General features: G+C 54.8%; 2 protein-coding genes and 2 long non-coding RNA genes across 6 annotated transcripts in view; 2 read left to right on the plus strand and 2 right to left on the minus strand.

The window, feature by feature from the left end:
* BCAT2 (branched chain amino acid transaminase 2) lies at positions 1-10,329 on the minus strand. Its single transcript, XM_047710903.1, has 11 exons — positions 10,155-10,329; positions 6,272-6,346; positions 5,708-5,911; positions 3,454-3,564; positions 3,243-3,362; positions 2,998-3,161; positions 2,043-2,185; positions 1,787-1,872; positions 1,406-1,546; positions 1,256-1,330; positions 1-441 (listed from the first exon to the last, which is right to left on the minus strand). Exons 1-11 carry the CDS (start codon positions 10,176-10,178, stop codon positions 403-405), a joined length of 1,182 nt encoding a protein of 393 aa, XP_047566859.1. The 5' UTR covers positions 10,179-10,329; the 3' UTR covers positions 1-402.
* Positions 6,625-20,763, plus strand: part of LOC125089080 (uncharacterized) — a 22,628-nt gene continuing 8,489 nt past the window's right edge. Inside the window, exons 1-3 of one of the 2 annotated variants that reach the window (XR_007123849.1) lie at positions 6,625-6,724; positions 7,463-7,594; positions 10,503-10,888. This is a non-coding gene — a long non-coding RNA (uncharacterized LOC125089080). Of the gene's footprint in view, positions 6,725-7,434; positions 7,595-10,502; positions 10,889-20,763 lie in introns of those variants that run through there. The other variant, XR_007123850.1, reaches the window with a different exon arrangement.
* On the plus strand, positions 12,512-15,094 carry LOC125089081 (uncharacterized). The gene is made up of 3 exons (XR_007123851.1): positions 12,512-12,648; positions 13,215-13,420; positions 13,879-15,094. It is a non-coding gene; the product is annotated as an uncharacterized LOC125089081 (long non-coding RNA).
* The window catches only part of HSD17B14 (hydroxysteroid 17-beta dehydrogenase 14), a 15,168-nt gene continuing 7,001 nt past the window's right edge, over positions 12,597-20,763 (minus strand). For both annotated transcript variants that reach the window (XM_047710905.1, XM_047710904.1), the window contains 4 exons: positions 13,465-13,569; positions 13,229-13,296; positions 13,039-13,135; positions 12,597-12,937 (listed from right to left, as the gene is read on the minus strand). In XM_047710905.1, coding sequence (XP_047566861.1) covers positions 12,764-12,937; positions 13,039-13,135; positions 13,229-13,296; positions 13,465-13,569 — 444 coding nt within the window. In that variant the 3' untranslated portion in view covers positions 12,597-12,763. The remainder of the gene's footprint in view (positions 12,938-13,038; positions 13,136-13,228; positions 13,297-13,464; positions 13,570-20,763) is intronic.

A 20,763-nucleotide genomic window follows, 5' to 3' on the forward strand; every position in this document is an offset into this window, starting at 1 on the left:
TGTCTTGTTCTTTGGCATTTATTTCAAAATTGCAGCAAAAGGAAAAAAAAAAAAATCAAGCAGCACCGGGAGATCCGGCCTGAGAACGGAGAGATGCGAAGTCGAGTTGGGTCAGGTCAAAGTGTATCCTTGACCCGACAACACGGAGCAGCGGGAAGCCCAAATCCCCCAAGATCTGAGAGGCGGGGCTAGGGGCCTAGACGCCTGGGTCCGACCCTTATGGCTTTGGGAGTGTCGACCATGTGGGGGCGCCAGAGACCCAGGCGTCCCGGCAGCCCCCGGCCTTTTATTTCATATTGCACTTCAGGTGAGTCATTGGTAGGGAGGGGAGGGCCCGTGGAGGACTAGATGCCGCGGGGGTGGGGGGTGGATCCGGGGAGAGGTAGGGCTGAGTCTCTAGCGTCACACTGGCAGCATCCAGTCGTGGGCTCCTGCTCCGTACTGCGGGACAACAGAAGCGAGGTGTCAGAGCAGTTACACTGCAACTCCCAGCAAGCCCGGCGGCGTCCCAGGCTGAACGGTTGCGGATGTGCGCCCCGGGACCTCATGGGAAATGTAGTCCACTTCCCGCAAGCCGGCCTACAGCCGTAGGGAAGGGGAACCATGGCCGAGGGGGCACAGAGGCTTAAGGGAGATGGAGTTCTGCAAAAATTACTGGAAGGCCTGAAAGGCTTTCGGTGGAAAAGGAGTCGTTTTCGGCTGAGATGTCCCGGAGAGTGAGGAGAGGTGTTGTTCTAGGTCCCGATGCGCAGGACATCAGAGAACCTCACAGGAAAGGCAGTTCTAGGTCGAGTGCCAGGAAAGGAGCCCACAGGTTCTCACAAAAGATATACCTCGGCCGAGATGTATGGAAACACCTCCAGAGGCTGATGAGAGGTAATACTCCTGGGCCACAGAGGGGCACGAGGGTCCAGGGACTTGCGGAAGGAAATTTCTCAGGCCAAAGGGAAAGCCCAGGGTTCCACGGGCTCCCCGCGGGGCTTCCGGCCCGAACTCCCACGGGTCGCTGGGAGGGGTCCCCACCGCAAGGACACGCATGAGCCACAGAGGCGGAGGGAGGGGGGTTCCTCGAGTCACCATTTAGAGGCTCCCAGGAAAGGAAGAGTGACTCGGTCTGGGGCCCAGAGGCCCACGGCAGGGGCCTTTATTGGCTCTTGGGACTGCGGGGCAGCAGGGCTCCCAGTCCAAAGGCTCCTGGGACGGCAACTTCCCGGGGAGCAAACATCCAGCCCACGTCCTAGCCGGTGCATCTCACCTGGATGGCCTTCAGCTCCTTCAGGAAGCGGAGGATAAGCTCAGGCCCGTTTTCCATGGTGGGAATGTGCAAGTGCTGGAGAAGACCGTGCCGTGAGGACCGGGAAACCCCTCTTCTTCCCTCCCGTTTCCGAGGGCAGCCCCACCTCACCTTGCCTTGGTACAGGATTTGGTGCACAGGGCAGACCTGGCAAGCGGTGCCAGAGCCAAAGACTTCCCGGACCCGCCCCTCCTCCAGCGCCCGCGACAAGTCCTTCATGGTGATCTTCCGCTCTGCCACCCGGAACTCACCCTGCCGGGCGATACCCGTGAACCCAGGACCGGCCCCCGCCGCAGAGCCCTGCCTCGTCCTCCCAGGGCACGGGGACAAAGACACCGGAGGAGACAGACACCGAGAGAGAAGCGGGGGCAGAGACGTGCTGATGGGGTGTCACAGCCCCCTCTGGAGCCTCCTGAAGTTCTGCGCCCGCCCCTCCCCCCACCCCCGGCAGTAGCCCATCATTCCAGCCACCCACGGACACAGCGCCCTCACCCAAGTCCTAGCCAGGTCCAGCAGACTCTGTCTGACGACTCCGGGCAGGATGACGCCGTCCAGTGGGGGGGTGACCAGTTCCAGCACTGGGGCAAGTTCAAGGGCTGGAGGGTTACCTCATGCCCTCAGGCACACCCGCCCATCTTCTTTGAGGCCACCCAAACCCACCCACCCCCCCACCCCCCATTCCCCACAGCAGGCTAGGAGTTATGACAGACCCACTTCCGGTGGGGGGGGATGTCACGGAAGGGCTCACCCCCATCCTCGTGGGTCCAGTAGATGAAGATGTTCATGGTGCCCACCTCGGTGAGCTGGTGGTCAGGCCCATAGAGCCAGAGCACCTGTTCACAGCCCCTCTTTTTCGCCTCCAGCTGCACCAACACGGTGGGCCCGTAATTCCTGGCAGAGAGCAGCGTGGTTGACCAGGAAACGGCTCCTCCCTCAGACACACTTGAAGGCTCACTCCCCATCACAGTGAGCAGTGTCCCAGCCATTTCCATCACAGCGCCGGTGGCTCTGGGTACTGGGGCGCCCTCTAGCCTGGGAGCCCCTGGAAGGCAGGGCCCGCACCTGATTCATCTGCGTCCCCAGCTTCGCTGGGCACAGGGTCTGGCCCTGGGAGCCTCACAAGGGAGGTGTGGAAAGGACCCGTATGAAGCTTCCAGCTGGGGCCACACTCGGTATCCCCAACACACCGTCACCCCACCTCCTGCCTGGATCACCTGGGGGGGGTACCCTCCCTGCCCTGCTGAACCAAGGTCCCTGGCTTTCCACAGGAAGCCCCCACAGAGCATGGAGGTCACTGGAGGCCCAGGGGACTAGGAGAGCTGCGTGTGGGGGTGGGGAGGGCGGGGCGCTGGCCGAGCCTTGGCGCTCAAGACACCGATGAGCTAAGAATAAACTTCATTCCTGAAGGCTTCCCGGGAGGCCAATCAGGGTTTCTCCACTGACTTTTACCCTCCCCCGGCCAAATTCTGAGCCAACGTGTCCACAGCGCTTAGCACAGCCTCCCCTGGCACTCCCGCCACAGTGCCAACAGCATCCCATTCCCAAGGGCAAGCAGAGCTGTCCCCAGCCATGTGAAACGAGACAGAAAGGGCAACTGACATCCAAAGACAGTTCCACACCCGAAGCACGACAGCCAGTGTCTCGGATGTCCAGCATCCTGGACACGAAGGGTTGGGGGAGGGACTGCTGCAGGGACTACTTACCCCCCAAGCTTGTAGTCACCCACCCCACCCGTCCAGGCCCGGATGAAGGTTGGGTCGGCCAGGAGGGAGACAGGATCCACGGCGTCTCCGGGGAAGTATGCGCCCACGGGGCAGAGAATGACAAACAGGAGCGCTTGCGAGGAGCAGGTGACACCTAGCGAGGGCTGCGGTGGGCGGAAGGTGGCATCAGGGACCCAGGAGTCCAGGCCCCACCCCAAACCCCCCAGTCAGGGAGTCCAGCCCACCTCATTTCCGATGAGCACAGGCCGGATGTAGAGGCTGGTATCCTTGCCCTCAGGGACCCAGTCCTTGTCCACTTCCACCAGCCTGCGGATACACTCGAGCAACTCGACCTTATCAAAACTCTGGGCAAGATCCCCACGAGTCAGCACTCTCCTCCACCCTTACCCCCCCCCCCACCAACCTGCTCCCCTGGGGCCAGCCAGGGCCCCTCACCGGCAGGCAGAGGCGCAGGGCCGAGCGCAGCATCCGATCCATGTTGAGCCAGGGGCGGAAGAGGCGCACGCGCTTGTCGCTGCCTTTGAACGCCTTCATGCCCTCGAAGAGCTGCGGGGACGGGCGGGTGGGGGGCAGAGCTCAAACCCCACCTCAGGGAACCCCCGAGCCACATGGAGAGATCCCGAAACAGGGCCTGATACACAAGGACTCAGACACAGATGCAGAGACAGACGCGAGGAGAGATCAACCCGCTGAGCTCAGAGAGGAAGAGGAGGAGGCAGAGACAGACAGAGGGACAGAGAGAGACCAGAAGACAGGAGACACACCCCCAGAGGTGCCGAAGAATCACCCTGCTTAAATCCCTTCCGTGTTACTGGTCCGATTTCTCCGGAACAGTGATGGCATGCAAGTTCTGTTTTTTGTTTTTGTTTTTTTCCTTTTAAATACTTTAATTAATTAATTAATTAATTTTAAAGATTTTATTTATTTATTTGACAGACAGAAATCACAAGTAGGCAGAGAGGCAGGCAGAGAGAGAGGGGGAAGCAGGCTCCCTGCTGAGCAGAATGCCGGCGCCTGCGGGGCTTGATCCCAGGACTCTGGGATCATGGCCTGAGCCGAAGGCAGAGGCAAGTTCTGTTTCTAAAGAATCCTGGGGCATCTGGGTGGCTCAGCCGGTTAGGCATCTGCCTTTGACTCAGGTCATGTTCCCAGGGTCCTGGGAACAAGCCCTACCTCTGGCTCCTTGCTCAATGGGGACCCTGTTTCTCTCTCTGCCTGTGGCTCCCCCTGCTTGTGCTCTCTCTCTTTCTTGCTGACAAATAAATAAAAATCTTTAAAATAAAAAAATTAAAGATTCCTTGCATTCTTGAGAAGCACTGGACTTGCTATGGGTGAAATACTGAAAAGTCCAGGGTTTGCTTCAAAATCTTAGAGAAAGGGGGGGCACGAAGATGGGAGTCCAGATGGGGACCCACAGGCGCTGGCTGATGAAGCAGGGTGGTGGTGGGGGGCTTATATATCATTCTATTTTTATGTTTGAAATTTCCCATAATAAAAACTTTAAAAAAAAATTTTTTTAAGTCATCTCTACAGCCTTTGTGGGGTTCCAACTGATGACTCCTGAGATCAAGAGTCACATTCTCCAATGCCTGAGCCAGCCAGGTGCCCCAAAATATTTGTAAAAGTAACAACAACAACAATAAAAAATCCCACGAAGTTGATCTGCACCCCCAGCCTGTCGTTGACCTTGGCCTTGGAGGCCTCACAGGATCTGGCCCCTCTTATCTCAGCCTTCTGAGCTGACACTGCAAACCGGTTACTAAGGCTGAAACACGTTCATCCAAATTCTTGTCAGCACAGAAGCTGCCTCAGGAAGACTCTGCTTCCAGCCATAGCTTTGAGTCATCACCTGAATGCCTTCTAGATATCTTCCCTCAAAGGCCCCTCAGCTAGTCCGGCAAAGCCGATCTCCAGAGGAGTCCTCAGAGGGGGACAGCCCCATGGCCTAACTGGTCACCTTGGCCACACCTCTGGGCACCATGCTCAGCCCTCCATTCCTGCTCTTTTCCAGCCTGCCAGACCCTTCCTTCCGTCCCTCCCCCGGCTCTGGCCCCAGCTCGGGCTTCCTGGCCTCCAGCTCTCCCCTCCAGCCCATCCTCCAATCAGCCTAAGGGGTGTCACTACAGCCAGAGCCAACCTGTTCCATGCCTCCTCAGGGTCCTCCATGGCTCCCAGCGCCCTCAAAGAGGCTGCCCTCCTGACAAGGTGCCAGCCTTCAGCCCCTCTGAGGCCCCTGATGGCATCCTCAGCCTCCCCTATTGCGTTCAATCCCCCAATTCCCCCCAAACGCCAGGCTCTCCTTTGTACCGTGTCTTTGTACTGGTGGCTCCCTCTCCCGCTGACACCCTACACTTTCTTTGCTGAAAGAGACCCTACTTCCTTTCAAGTTAGAGGTGGGATCGGTGCCTGTTCTGGCTCCCACGATGCCTCAGGGGCCTCCCTCAGGGCACAACTGCCTGGGGCTGTAACCCGAACATGGGGTTTTTGAGGGGAAGAACTGGGTCTGCTCTTCTTGGGGACCCTGGCATCACACTGCAGGGGGCCTGGAACACAAGAGACCTCAGGGAACACATCTTGAGCAAGAAGAAACACACAAAGTGTGTGCACGCCCAGGGAAAAATGGACTCAGCGAGAGACACGGCAAGGGGGAAGAGATGCAGAGAGACGGGGAGGGAGGTTGGGGCCATGCCTGCATCGAGTAGTGGAGGCCGGAGCAGGCGGGGTGCAGCATGAGGTTCTGGAAGGGCTGGATACGGGGCTGGCTCCAGCCCTTCTCCTCCTTCCATTCTACCACCAGCATGTGGTCAGTGAATATCTTCCCAAACACCAGGGGCTTGCTGGGGTCAGGCTTCTGGTGAGGCTCCTGTGTCATTTCCAGCTGCAGGTCTGCAGCCTGAGAAAAGACGGGGACCCAAGTATCCTGAAATCCGGTCGCAACTTCAAAGTGAAAAACTACAACTACCATGAACCTCTGGGGCTAAGATCCAAAGACAGAAAAAAACCTGTAGCCCCAGAGGCTTCTGGGACATACCCTATCACATCTCTCCCACAGCCTTACAGCGGACTAGTAGGACCCCATTGCCAAACACCTTCACCTTTGGACCCTGGACCCTTTTGGAGATGCCCAAATCCAGCTGCCCACCCCTTCCTCAAACCTAAGAGTCCTGACCCCCTACCCCCTTCCCCCCTCAGGCCCAGCAGTCCTGGCCCCAGTCCCACCTTGAGATCCAAAAGTACATTCCCCTCCATTCACCTTGAAGTTGGATGAGGCATATCTTCTGGGGCCACACAGAAGCCAAGAGGCAGGGAGGAGTTTTCGGGCCCAAATCTGGGGATGGGGACAAAAGTAAGAAAAGCAGCGAGGCCAGGAAAGGTAGAGAAAGCAGGGGACCCTGGGCCAGCTTTGCTGCCATGCACTTGGGAGGCCCCTCTGCCCTGGTCTGTCCAAGGCCCAGTGCATTCTACATGGACCATGTGTTCCTGGACAAGTCCACTCCCCTGTCAGATCAGCACCTTGTGGGAGGAAGTCTGAAGGAGGCCAAGCCCCCTCCCTGTCCTCACAAGGACAATTCCTAGCAAGGGCTGAATCAGCTCCTGTCACCTCCCAGCCAGGACAAAGTCAAACACAGGCACCTCCCACCCCTGGGAACTTTGGCCCCAGCCCTGAGATCAGCTCAGACAGAAGACAGTGAGGCACCGTGCACAGGTAAGTGAAGGCCTCCCCGGGGGACACAAATTCTGATAAGAATTAGAAAAGTGAGGAATGTAGAGGCCATATTTCCCCAGAACCCAGAAGCTGGGCCCCTGTTCCCCTCCTCCCTCAGACCTAGGAGTCCAGACCTCTGACCTCCTCCTCCCTCAGACCCAGGAACCCAGGACCCCAGCCCTTCTTCCCTCAGATTCAGGAGATCAGTCCCCGGTCCCACCTTTCTCAGACCCAGAATGCCAGGCCACCAGACCCCTCGTCCCTCAGACCCTGCTGTCCAGACCTCTGGCCTCCTCCTCCCTCAGACCTAGGAGTCCAGACCTCTGGCCTCCTCCTCCCTCAGACCCAGGAGTCCAGGCCCCCAGCCCTTCTTCCCTCAGACCCAGGAGATCAATCCCCAGTCCCTCCTCTCTCAGACCAGGAGTCCAGGCCCCCAGCCCCTTCTGTCTCAGATCCAGGAGTCCAAGTCCTTATTCTTTCAGGATATTAGACCAACTGGGCTCAGATTACCTAAGCTCCCAGCCCCATACCTTGGACACCAGTGCCTCCAATTCCCTTCAGATCCCAGGGCTGAGAGGCAGCCCCATGGACCTGGGGTGTGATCCTAGTCATCAACAAAGACCCTGCTCAGACAAACATCTGTGGCCTGCCTGAGACAAACAAGGGAGAGCCAGTCTGTCTGTCCATGAGGGTGGCCTCTCCCCAGTATTCTTTGACCTCACAACACCTCTTTCCCAGCCCGGCAGGAAAGCAGCTGGGTCCTGAGGCTGGTGCAGACAGAACAGCCCAGCCATTTCCTGCCCTGTGAGCTGGGTGAGCAGACACCAGTCTTGAGAACCAACATGAATGGCAGCCGTCACCGGTCAGTAGGTGAGTCATGGGCCAATGCGGTCTGTGGAGCGTGAAGTCTGAGGTGTGGTTCCCCATCGTGCAGGGCCCAAGGGCTTCTGGGCCGATGAGAGTGTGGGTCCGCGGCATGGCCTCTAGGTGGCGCCATGTAGCACACGCAACTCTGGCGGTAAGACCCAGAGCACGAAGGATAGACACCCAAGGCAGAGACAGCCAGTATCTGGGCAGGAGAGCAACACTCAGGAGAAGCCAGAATGGAAAAAAATAAAATAAATAAAAGGGAGGGAAAAGCAAGAATGAGAAAACAAATAGACATAGAAATAGAAAACACAGCCGAGGCGGGTGCGTAGGTGACTCAGTTGGAAGAGCAGGTGACTCTTGATCTCAAGGTCCTGAGTTCGAGCCCCCGGGTTGGGTGGAGCGATTACTTAAATATAAAATAAAATAAAATTTAAAAAAAGGGGAAACAAAACTGAGAACAGAAATCAAGAACACAAGATGCCGGGGCACCTGGGTGGCTCAGTGGGTTGAGCCTCTGCCTTCAGCTCAGGTCATGATCTCAGGAGCCTGGGATCGAGCCCTGCATCGGGCTCTCTGCTCAGCAGGGAGCCTGCTTCCCCTTCTCCCTCTGCCTGCCTCTCTGCCTACTTGTGATCTCTCTGTCAAATAAATGAATAAAATCTTAAAAAAAAAAAAAAAAAAAGAACACAAGATGCCAAAACAGATATGATCATAAAGAGAGATTGCTACAAGAGACAGATTGGGAGACAAACTCAGGTTAAGTCAAGTCTGGAGAAATCTAGACAAATGCCAAGGGTGAGATACAGAGAGGCTGAGGGAGGAGAAAGTAAATAGACAAAGACCAGCCTTCAGGAGAGAGCACAAAGTGAAAGGAGACCCAGAGAAAGGAGGAAAAACAAAGAGACAGAGTGATGCCAACACCTGGAAAGAAACTGACTCAGGGATGCCTAGAGACAGAGTATATCCAAGAGGTAGAGAAGGGAGAGGCAGAAAAACACACCCACAGGGCAGAGAGAAGGAGCCGGGCAGTGCCCAGGTTGACAATCAGCAATGGCCACCACACACTTGGGAGGTCCCTCTGGCCATCAAGACCCTCTTGTCCTGGAAGAAGCTGACTCTATCCTTCCAGGACATTTCTGTAGGGGCGGGGGGGGGGTGTCTCACCTCAGCTCAGGGAAAGGGCTCTACTATCTGACACCCCAAGCCATGGGAATTGGGTCCAGGGGATGGTAGACGGGCTACTGGGACAAAGAGTGTGAAAAGATTGGGCTGAATTTAAAAAAAAAAAAAAAGATTGGGCTGAATTTAAAAACAAGGAAGGGGAGAGGGAGGGGGACAGGCACAAAGTAGGGCTCTGCAACGTGATGGAGCCTCCTGGGGTCTCATTACAGCCTAGGACTGTCCCCAGCACAATCCAGGGGTGTCCTCTCAGCAGGGATGTGACCATCAGAGCCCAGCACTGTCTTTGCATAGCTCAGGACTGTGCCCCCATCACAGCCCAGGAAGGGCCCCCTTGGTAATGCAGTGCTATCCTTTGTCTCAGCCAGGGAATGTCCCTATTACAGCCCCAAACGGTCCCAGTCAAAGCCCCAAACTGTCCTCATCACGGCCCAGGACCGATCCCATCACAAGTAGATCTGTCCCATAATAGCCCAGGACTCTCCCATCGCAGACCAAGACTGCCTCACAGCAGCTCAAGACTCCACCAAACTGCCCCGGACTCTCCCACCGCAGCCCAGGAGTGGCACCATCAGAGCCCAGATTGTCCAGGGATAGCCCAGCGTCAGTCACCCCAAAACTCAGAACAGTAACAATGGGCCCTGCTCTCGATCTAGCTGGGGCAGGAGTCCCGGGGCGGGGCAGGGGCAGAACAGGAGGCGAACACCCCTTTTCCTAGTGTGATGGTGCCGCCGGGCACGGCTGTAAAGATCCCTTCTGCGAGCTGTCAGCGTCTCCTTCCTCGCGGAGAAACTGTGCTGTAAAACCCCACTCTCCAAAACTCTGCGGGTCGACCTCTTCGGGGTCAGAAGGGACCGGGAGGACCCGTCTCTGGGACAGCGGGAAGCTGGAAGGCTGATGCGCAGCTCTGGAGGCGAGCTTGCAGGGACAGTCCGCATACATCTTAACTTCTAGTTCAAGAGAACGGGGCCGTGGCTCCAACTCCCAGTCCAGACCCGCGATCCGCGCCTTCATCCTGCGCGCACCCCCAGAAGTTCGGGGCGTCTTATCCCGGCGCCCCCACAGGCTGGCGGTTACCCCCTCCTTAACCCCCACCCGCCCCAGCCCGGGGCCTGTCCCATTACTGTACCCTCTTCCGTGTTTCCCTCGCATTTCCCGCTGGTGGCCCCGTCCCATCAACTACCTCCCTCCACCTCCCTCGCCCTTAAAGCCTCGTGCTCCTCTCCAAAAGACCCCCTCCTTCTCGGCGCTCCGCAGCGGAACCCGAGCGCCGGGGGCGCGAAGCCGGACGGGGCCCGGAGCTAGTGGTCCACCCGGAAGTGGGCCTCCCCCACCTCCCCACCCCCTCTCCCGTTTGCCCGGTCCGGGGCCGCGAACCCACCTGTCCCAGTGCGGCTGCGGCCATGGTCGGTGCGGCGGGTAACTGTGCTCGCCCGGGGCGCGGCCCGGGAGAAAGACGTTCCGGCCCCGCCCCGCTCACGCCCCCTCCCGCTGGAGGGCTGCTTGTCCTACGCGGCAAGCGGGTCGGGCCGCCCCAATTATAGGGCGCGGGTGGGGAGCTGGGCCCTGCCAGAGGGCGCATGCGCTGGAATCTGCGGGGCTAGGGGAGTAGGTGGACATGCACCCTCCTCTCAACTCCCACCCAGATTCTGTTCCCGCCACACGATCGCTGTGCAAGACAGTGCATGAAGGTTTTTTTTGTTTGTTTGTTTTAAATGCATTTTAATAGGTACTGTCACGGAACCCTAACGAGGATAAGCAGCCTGAGGTAAGAGCTAAAAGACCAAGAACTGGAAAGTCTGCGTGTCTCCATCCCTTGGTGATAAGGCAGAGAGTGCTTTGCTGTAAGTGTAGTGGCGGGCGCATATAGCATGCAAATGAAAAGGAAAAGGACCCTGGAAAAAGGCCTCTGAAAAGGGTGGCACGTAGGGATGGATGAAGGGGTCTCAATCACCCCCCCCCCCCCCAGTTGGAATATAGTTTTTCCTTCCAAGGAGAAAATGTCTGTGTATTCTTTATAACTTTTTAAGAGATCCAACACAGGGGCGCCTGGGTGGCTCAGTGGGTTAGGCCGCTGCCTTCAGCTCAGGTCATGATCCCAGGGTCCTGGGATCGAGCCCCGCATTGGGCTCTCTGCTCAGCGGGGAGCCTGCTTCCTCCTCTCTCTCTGCCTGCCTCTCTGCCTGCTTGTGATCTCTCTGTCAAATAAATAAATAAAATCTTAAAAAAAAAAAGAGAGAGATCCAACACACATGGGGCAGCTGGGTGCCTCAGTCCGTTAGGCGTCAGACTCTTAGTTTCCACTCAGGTCATGATCTCAAGGTCCTGAGATCGAGTCCCACACAGCGCAGAGTCAGCTTGTGATTCTCTGCCTTTCCTTCTCCCTCCCCCTCTGCCCCTCTTCCACGCTCACATATTCATTCTCTCTAGAATGAATAAATACCTGAAATAAATAGGGATGCCTGGGTGGCTCAATCGGTTAAGGCTCTGGCTCTTGATTTCAGCTCAGGTCATGCTATCAGGATCAAGAGATAGAGCCCGTCGCTGGCTCTTTGCTCAGCGCAGAGTCCGCTTGTCTCTCTCCCTCTCCCTCCCCTCTTCCCTCCACCCCAAATAAATAAATAAATAAATAAACAAATATCATTTTTAGAAAAGATACAACACACATGGTTCCAGTCCCATCAGTGAGACCCTAAAAATTTTAATCTACCAACGCATGAGTGAGCCTCTAAGGACAGCCCCTAGAGCTCCTAGAGTAGGTTTAGCTGGTTATGCCCCCTTGTGAATGTCTCCCCAATGACAGAACCCCCAGGGGCAGAGTTAGCTAATTACAGCTCATCAGGATCCTTCGAATCCCTAGCAATTCAAACCTGCATCAGTGCCCCCTATACCGAACTCCTCGGTCACTGTGGCCCCAAAACCTCCTGAGGTCAGGATTCCCCCAACTCCTGCATCCGGATTACAAAAACCAAAATCTTGTTCCTGTTGGGTCCTCAAACTCCAATTCCTGGGCCACTGTGCCTGCATAATTCTACTCTGGGATATTCTGCCCCGAATTCTGTCCCCGGCTCACTGTCACCCAGCCCTAACACCACAGGCCTTGGCAAATTGCCAGCCTTCCCACACAACGTCTCACCCAGTTTGGTTTCCTATGCCCCAGTCTTCCTCTCCCACCACCCCGCCTGGAGCCCGAGGGGCGTGGCAGCCACGACCGCACCCACCCCCGCCTCAGCCAATCAGCGGTTGCCGCACACCCTCCGAAGTGGCCAATCCGCAGCAGTCATGCGGCCCCACCCCCCCACCCCCCCACCCCCCACAGGGGAGATTCAATCCAAACTGGGCCCGGCGCCCCTGAGGGAATCCAGGGTACGCTCTTCCCTAACTGGGGAGTCCACGCCCCATGTTTCCTCCTCCCACAAACCCAGGAGTCCAGGATCCCAGCCCCTCCTCCCTCTGACCAAGGACTCTCAACCCTTGTGGCTGCTTCCCGCAGAACTTCTGGAGCCCGCCATCCTCCTATTCCACAGCCAGCGAGCTCATAACGCCATTCCCTTAAGGACCTAGAATAACGAGGAGGCCCTTTTGTTTCACCTCCACTATTATCTCCTAATAGGGTTTAATTTATTCTCCCCTGCGGGCCATTGTATTAGCTAGGGTAAAGCCGACCGGCAGTACCTCCCCAGGAGCCTGCTGCAAGGCCTGCCGGGAGTTGTAGTCCCTCGGGTCGAGGCTACGCGTGGAAACACCTGGGACGGGGAGCGCAGACGCCGTCCTTGAGTGGCAGAACTCGAAGGTAGAAAAAATTGTCGTGATGCCCTCCTCCTCCTGGCTACAAACTGGTTTTACGGGAACTCGCGGGGTGGTTTGGCACATTGGTAAGTGGAGTTAATGTCTAGAGTTGGGGTCTGTAGATGGTAGAAGCTGAAATCTGGGATACTGAGTTTGGGGTGGGAGTCCTAATCAGGAAGGCCCGGGTGGAAATTTGGGAAATCAGGAAGGGATGGTGGGGGGCTCCACGGGGGTTCCCGGAATGGCCTTGCGCCCATACCCCAGCTCTGCACCCCCAGTCACAAACAGCTCAATCCCAGTGCAGAAATTGGCTTCCGAGGCCAGGAACACAGCAGCGGCTGCCACGTCGGCTGGCTGGCCCATGCGGCCCAGGGGCTGGGGAGAGACCGGAGGCAAGGAGAACACGTGAAGCACCTGGCCTGGCTGCCTTGCCCTAACTCACTCCCACAGCACCTAGACCGGGCCCCCACCCCTACCTGGGCCAGGGTGCCCTCTCGGATTGTGGCGGCAGGGTCAGGCGTGAAGGCTGCCAGCTCCTCCCACAGTGGGGTCCAGATGTTTCCTGGAGAAATGCTGAGGGAAAGGAGAAGAGGGTGTCAGGGATGGGTGCCACCAGTGTGGCCTCTCGGGCTCACTTGCCTTCTCTGCCCAGCTAGAGCTGCTCACCAGTTGACCCGGACGCCATATTGACTCTCATCCAGGGCCAAGGCTTTGGTCATGGCTGTTACTGCCCCCTGTGGAAGATGATTTGGAGGGAAAGTTCAGTCCAGGGAAGAGAAGTTTTCTCCTGTTCTCTCCTCCAGCCAGCGGGTGTCAAGTTGGGGCATGAGAACAGAGTGGTCATGCCTCGGAGCTGAGGTAACTGGAGGGCCCGGCAGGGAGTGAAGGAAGGGGCAGGGTACCTTCGTGGCCACATAAGGAACCGCCTGGACCTGGCCAATGGCCCCCACCAGACTGGAGATGTTGATAACGTTCCCCCGGCTCTTCCGCAGGTGGGGGAGGGCAAGCTGGGGAGACAGAAGGCAACGTCAGCCACGCGGCCCCTTGGTTCCACCAGCCACACCAAAACACATCCTGATGCCTGGGTCAATGGCCACTGCCCTGGTATGCTCACTAGCGGATCGCAGTGCCTTGTGGGGAAGGCATTCTAGAACTCCAGAGAGGGCCTTCACCGGTTTGCCCCAGGGTCTCCAGGTCTGGTTAAGGAGTCCCTCCATGTCTGGAAGGCATTTTTCTCCATGTCTCCTCTCCTATCTCCCTCCCTCCCCTTTGTGTCCCTGACCCTCTCCCCCACCTCCCTCCCCACCCCACCCCAGCCTGACCCCCTTTCTCTAGGTCTCTGTCTCCCGCCTCTAGGTCTTTGTATGTTACTCGAACTCGTGTCCAGATCAAGACAGGAAAATGCAAGATGGCTGCATATTTTGCAAAAATGGGAGGAAGCTCTTTTATCCATAAGGGGAAGATAGTCTCTCTGAACTTTAGGGAGAACTCTGTGGTCAGAACATGATGTGGGAAACCTTCAGGAAATGCACCCATTTTTACCAGCTTCTCCCCTGCAACTCTCTGGCTCCCCAGAGGTCCCTAAACTAATTCTTTCTCCCTCTCCTCCCTTCCTCTGTCTCTCAGCTCTTTCACTACACATGACCTTGAATAAATTAAAATCCTATCCTTCCCCTCGCTTTCTTTTGACAGCTGAGCTGGCCGGTCAAGACCTGTTCCTGCCACTAAACATTAATGAATGCAAGCAGGCTCCCCTGGGGGTTCCCAGAGTGGGAATCGAAATTCCCTCCCTCTCTGGGTCACCCCACCAGCAATTTTAAACTTTCTCTGCTCCCTTCAAAAACAGCCTTCACCTTTTCTGAGGACCGTGTCTTCAAACATACCCTGCGTGTCCCAACCTCAGGGCCTTTGCACTTGTGGTTCCCTCTGTCTGGAGTACTTTTGCTCTGATACACATGGGACTCTCCTTGAGTGGCCAGCCACTCCAGTCTGCCCAGCACTGAAGGGCTCCTGGGGCCATGGGATATTCCTGGGACAGTCCTGGGTAAACCGAGTTCCTCAACAATTCCAAATCTCGTTCAGATGTCACCTTCTCAATGAGGCCAACCCTGACATCCTATTTATTAATTTAAAGATTTATTTATTTAAGAGAGAGAGAGAGCACAGAGGGAGAAGCAGACTCCCCGCTGAGCGGAGAGTCTGATGTGGGGCTCTATCCCAGCACCCTGAGATCCTGACCTGAGCAGACACGTTTAACTGACTGAGCCACCCAGGTGCCCCTGAATTTATCTATTATGTGCCTGGCCCTGTTGTCAGCTCTTCACATAGATTAGCTCATTTAATCCTCAGGACAATCCTAGAAGGGACAGTCCATAGCTCCTTTTTCCAGGTGAGGAGACTGAACAGGTGACCGAGGCTCTGAGGGTCATGGGACAACTGTCAGAGCCGGTATTTCCACCCCACAGTGAGCAGAGACCAAAACCCACAACCACAAAAAGAATTTCTAACAATCTAAGTCTTAAGAACTTTAAGATAGGGGCGCCTGGGTGGCTCAGTGGGTTAAAGCCTCTGCTTTCAGCTCCGGTCATGATCCCAGGGTCCTGGGATTGAGCCCCACATCAGGCTCTCTGCTCAGCGGGGAGCCTGCTTCCTCCTCTCTCTCTGCCTGCTTGTGATCGGTGTCTGTCAAATAAATAAATAAAATCTTTAAAAAACAAAAAAAAAGAACTTTAAGATAATATGAGCACGAGTGCCATCATTATGTGGGCACTAGGGGGGTTGACTCCTCCAACCTCTCCCGGGGGACCTGACTCCCTCCCATCCCCCCCCCCCCACCTCCATTCCTTTCTCTCCTCTCCCTTATTGACCTTGGAACCCTCCTCCCTCAGCCTGGGCCTTGTCCCTCCCCTCCCCACCCCCAGGTACTGCCCCTGCCTTTTCTTTCCTTTTTTTTTTTTTTTTTTAAGATTTTATTTATTTTTTTGACAGAGAGAGACACATTGAGAAAGGGAACAGAAGCAGGGGGAGTGGGAGAGGGAGAAGCAAGGAGCCCGATGCGGAGCTTGATCCCAGGATGCTGGGATCATGACCTAAGCCGAAGGCAGATGCTTAATGACTGGGCCACCCAGGCACCCCTGCCTTTTCTTTCCTAAACCTTCTCCTTGCCCAGCCTTATAACTTCCTCCCCACCCCCATCCTGCAACCGTGAGGTCCCTAAGGACTGCACAGGCTGCGTGATGTGGGTCATGCGCCACCCTTCTCCTAGCACTGGGCACACAGCTAGCACTGAATAAATATTTGTCCCACACTCCCTGCTGTCCTTTTCTCAACCCTCCCACTCATGTTCTTTGGCCCATTGCCCAACCCCCACCTCCAAGGTCACCTAGCACCTCCGAGTAGCCACATCAAGGATGCGCTGGAATCTTACTGGCCCGCCCTTCCCTTCTCTCCCTCCCTCCCTTCGGACACCTGACTGTCCCCGGGAGCCTGCAGCCTTGTTCTGGCCTGACTCCATTTCTCCTAAATGTTGGGGTTCCTGGGTCTGCTTCTCTCCAAGATCTGCCAGGAGAGCCCCTGCTTTGCTGGTTTCCCATCAGCGTATGCTAAGTCTCCCTTAGAACCACCTTCTGGAGCTCCCTGCCACCTTTGGGTCCCTCCATCTCTGAAGTCTCCAGGGCAAAACTCACTCCGTTGTCTCCTCCTAGAATCTGCCTTTCTTCCTGATTTCCAGCCTCAGACCTGGGGTCCACTCACATCTAGCTTCTCAAACCAGAGAGGTGAGAGCCTTCTAGAGCCTCCCTCTCCCTAAGTTCTCATCCGATCCCTCACATCAAGCCCTGGCCATTGTGCCTTCTAAGGATCTAAGGACCTGCAGAATTTCTACAATTGTCTCCCTCTCATTCATTCAACAAACATTAACGGAGCACCTCGTATGTGCCAGGTACTGTGGTACATCAACAGGGATACCAGAGGAAACAAGACCAAAACTTCTGTCCTCACAGAGCCCAAGATCTGGGGAGGAAGCAGCAATAAACAAATAAAAGAGTGTAATGGAATGTGCTAGAGTGTGGTCAGGGAAAGTAGAGCAAGATGAGGGGAATGGGAGTGTTGGGCTGGGTGCAGCTGCAAACCCAGATAGGAACTGTGGGAGGTCTTGAAGAAGCCTGGGCCTGGGCCAGGCAGAAGGAACAGCATGTGCAAAGCCCTGAGGCAAGACAGAGCTGGTGCGCTTGGCACAACAAGGTCACGGTGGTGGGAGGAGAGATCAGAGGAGGAACCAGGGCCAGACTATATGAGGCTCTGAAGGCCACCACTTTTTACTTGCACAAATGCCAGTCTCCTAATACTGGTTTTCCCACTCCCACACTCTGTCTTCTGATTTGTTCTGCAGACAAGAGCCAGAGTGATTTTTTTTTTTTTTTAAGTAATCTCTACCCCGACATGGGGCTCGAACTCACGACCCTGGGATCAAGAATCGGGTGCCCTACTGACTGAGACAGCCGGGCGCCCCTTGAGTGATCCCTTAACATTAATGATCTGTTTGCATTTCTTAAAAGATTTTATTTATTTATTTTGAAAGAAAGCAAGCTAAAGAGAGAGGGGATGCATACGTGTGTGGGGGGAGGGGCAGAGAGAATCCCAAGCGAACTCCACACCGAGTGCAGAGCCCAACAGCGGCTTCAAACTCATGACTGTGAGATCATGACCGGAGCCCAAACCAAGAGTCAGAAGCTCAACCAACTGAGCCACCCAGGCGCCCCACAATCTGTTAGTATTGATGGCATCACATCGCTTCCTTGCTCAAATACCTTCCATGGCTCCCTATTGCACTTGAGAGAAAGACAAGACACTTCAGCATGGCCCTTGGGTCCCCATATGATCTGCTCCCCCAAAGTCTTCCTCACCAGACCCTTGGCTTGCACGACTCAGCCTCTCCACAGTGCCCAGCTCTCTGGAGGCCAGGCCTTCGCATCAGCTGTTCCCTCTGCCAGGAACACTTGTACCTCAGGTGTAGCCACATCAAGGACCCCTTTGGACTACTGTACGTCTGGCTCTCCTCCCCCATTCTCCCAGCCTGGAGAGCCACCCCCCCACCTTACCCCACTCTCTAGTCAATGCTGCTCATTGTTCACTTCCACTGGGAAGCCCACCCTGAAATTACTTAAAAATAAAATCTCAGTGGGGCGCCTGGGTGGCTCAGTGGGTTAAAGCCTCTGCCTTCAGCTCAGGTCATGGTCCCAGGGTCCTGGGATTGAGCCCCGTGTCAGGCTCTCTGCTTGGTGGGGAGCCTGCTTCCTCCTCTCTCTCAGCCTGCCTCTCTGCCTTCTTGTGATCTCTATCTGTCAAATAAATAAATAAAATTTAAAAAAAATAAAATAAAATCTCGGGCGCCTGGGTGGCTCAGTCAGTTGCGCATCTGCCTTGGGCTCAGGTCATGATCCCGGGGTCCTGGGATCGAGTCCTGCATCAGGCTCCCTCTCTCCCTGCTCCCTCTCTCTCCCAAATAAATGAATAAAATCTTTTTTAAAAAAAGAATTCTAGGGGCGCCTGGGTGGCTCAGTGGGTTGGGCCTCTGCCTTCGGCTCAGGTCATGATCCCGGGGTCCTGGGATCGAGCCCCGCATCGGGCTCTCCGCTCCGCGGGGAGCCTGCCTCCCCTCCTCTCTCTCTGCCTGCCTCTCTGCCTACTTGTGATCTCTCTCTGTCAGATAAATAAATAAAATTTAAAAAAAATAAAAATAAAAAAATAAAAAAAGAATTCTAATAATCTGAATAAGAAGGACTCTGGATTACCCAAGACCACGGTGTCAATGTTAATCTTACTGTGACTGCGTGAGAGAATGTTCTCGTTTTTAGGAAATATTCCCCAGATTTGGGGACCTTAGGACACCTTAGGAGACATGAATGGACGCCTGCAATTTACCGTCAAACCAAGAGGCAGAAAAATAAAGCAAACAGAGTAAAATATTAGCAACGAGGAGTCTGGGTATACAGGCGTTCTCCGTACTATTCCGACAAGATTTTATGAGTCTTAAACTATGTCAGTAATTATAAGTAAATATTTAAATCCATTGGTAGTATTTGTGAAGTTCCTACTGATGAAATTATAGGATGTCTCGGTAGGAGGTGGCAGGAGGCAATGGATAAAACAATTTAATAAAACACTTCTAATTGCTAAGCTAGAGGTGTGGAATGGGAGATAAGCCTCTCTTATTCTTAAAACACACCTGGGTGATTACAGTCCCCAGGACCTTTGCACAGTCTTTTTTGGGTAAGTGAAATACTCTATGGCCTAGTTCTCCACTTCCCTTCCTCCCACTCAGGATTCAGCTTAAAGCTCACCCTGTCCCTTCTACTTCTGCCAAGTTTCATCTGCCCCATGTATATTTCTGTGAGCTTGACCTGAGTGGGGTAGATTGCTGGAAACAGAATGGGGCAAAGTTCACGATAAGCCATAAGAATGTGCAGATAGTCGGGCGCCTGGGTGGCTCAGTGGGTTAGGCTGCTGCCTTCGGCTCAGGTCATGATCTCAGGGTCCTGGGATCGAGTCCCGCATTGGGCTCTCTGCTCAGCAGGGGGCCTGCTTCCCTCTCTCTCTCTGCCTGCCTCTCTGTCTACTTGTGATCCCTCTCTGTCAAATAAATAAATAAAATCTTAAAAAAAAAAAAAGAATGTGCAGATAGTAAACTATGCCAGGCATGTTCTAAAGGCTTTATGGGTATTTTACCCTCACACAATTCTCAGAAGCAACCCAGTGAATGAGATGCCATGATTAGCTTCATTTTTCACAGGAGAAAACCGAGATGTAGCAAATAAATAAATAAAATCTTTAAAAAAAATTTTTTTTAATTCGCGTGTCTTCTTTATTTTTTAAATTTTTTTAAAGATTTTATTTATTTATTTGACAGAGAGAGATCACAAGGAGGCAGGGGCGGGGGAAGCAGGCTCCCTGCTGAGCAGAGAGCCCGATGAGGGTCTCAATTCCAGGACCCTGAGATCATGACCTAAGCCGAAGGCAGAGGCTTAACCCACTGAGCCACCCAGGTGCCCCTCGTATGTCTTTTTTAAATAAAGATTTTATTTACTTGACAGAAAGAGACACAGCGAGAGAAGGAACACAAGCAGGGGGAGTGGGAGAGGGAGAAGCAGGCTTCTAGCCGACCAGGGAACCCAATATGGGGTTCGATCCCAGGACTCTGGGATCATGACCTGAGCTGAAGGCAGACGCTTAATGACTGACGACCCAGGTGCCCCAATAAATAAAATATTTTAAGAAAAATAAAAAATAAATAATGGGCACTGAAATATTATATATATAATTACGTATATAATATATAATTAGATATATACCCTCTTTGTGGGCTGTGGTATATGTCTTACCGTATAGAGGTGAACACAAGTGAGGGCTAGGAGTGAGGGTTCATGGGTTGAACAAGGGCACTCAAATGCCCAGAAACATTTCACCTGGAACTCTGGTGAGACCTCAAAAACAGTGCCTGAGGAGCACCTGGGTGTCTCAGTGGATTAAAGCCTCTGCCTTTGGCTCAGGCCATGATCTCCAGGTCCTGGGATCGAGCCCCACATCAGGCTCTCTGCTGGGTGGGGAGCCTGCTTCCCCCCTTCTCTCTGCCTGCCTCTCTGCCTACTTGTGATCATCTCTCTGTAAAACCAATAAATAAAATCTTAAAAACAAACAAACAAAAAAAAAACAGTGTCTGAGCTTCCTCACACTGGTGACCACCTCCCCCCGCCCGGCTGGCCCACTCCTGGGGCTCCTCCCTTCTCTGTCTACAACGTCTTTTCCGATCTACCCTAGCTTCAGGCTGGTGAGCTCCCAACTGATGACTCCAGGCCTCTCCCCTCACCCCAGACCCAAGAATACCAAGGGGACGGGCTAAGCACCCCACCCCCACCCTCATCCCCACCCAAAGGGCATCCCTGTGGCAATGGATGGCAACTCAGTGCCATGGCCAGTTGCTGGCAGTAGGGGTGGGAGACCAATAAACCAAAACCTCCACTCCATTCTTTCTCGAGTCCACTCCCCCACGTCTAGTCTACAAGGAAATCCCGACGATTCTACCTTCAAAATGAATCGGGAATCGGAACGCTCCCCTACAAATCCACAGCCACCGGCCTGGTCGGATTCAAATGACCTCCTGCCTGGACCACTCTGGGGCCACTGCCTCCGACCTCGCCCCCGCC

This window comes from Lutra lutra, chromosome 17 (genome assembly GCF_902655055.1).
Source record: "Lutra lutra chromosome 17, mLutLut1.2, whole genome shotgun sequence".
Lineage (NCBI taxonomy): Eukaryota > Metazoa > Chordata > Mammalia > Carnivora > Mustelidae > Lutra > Lutra lutra.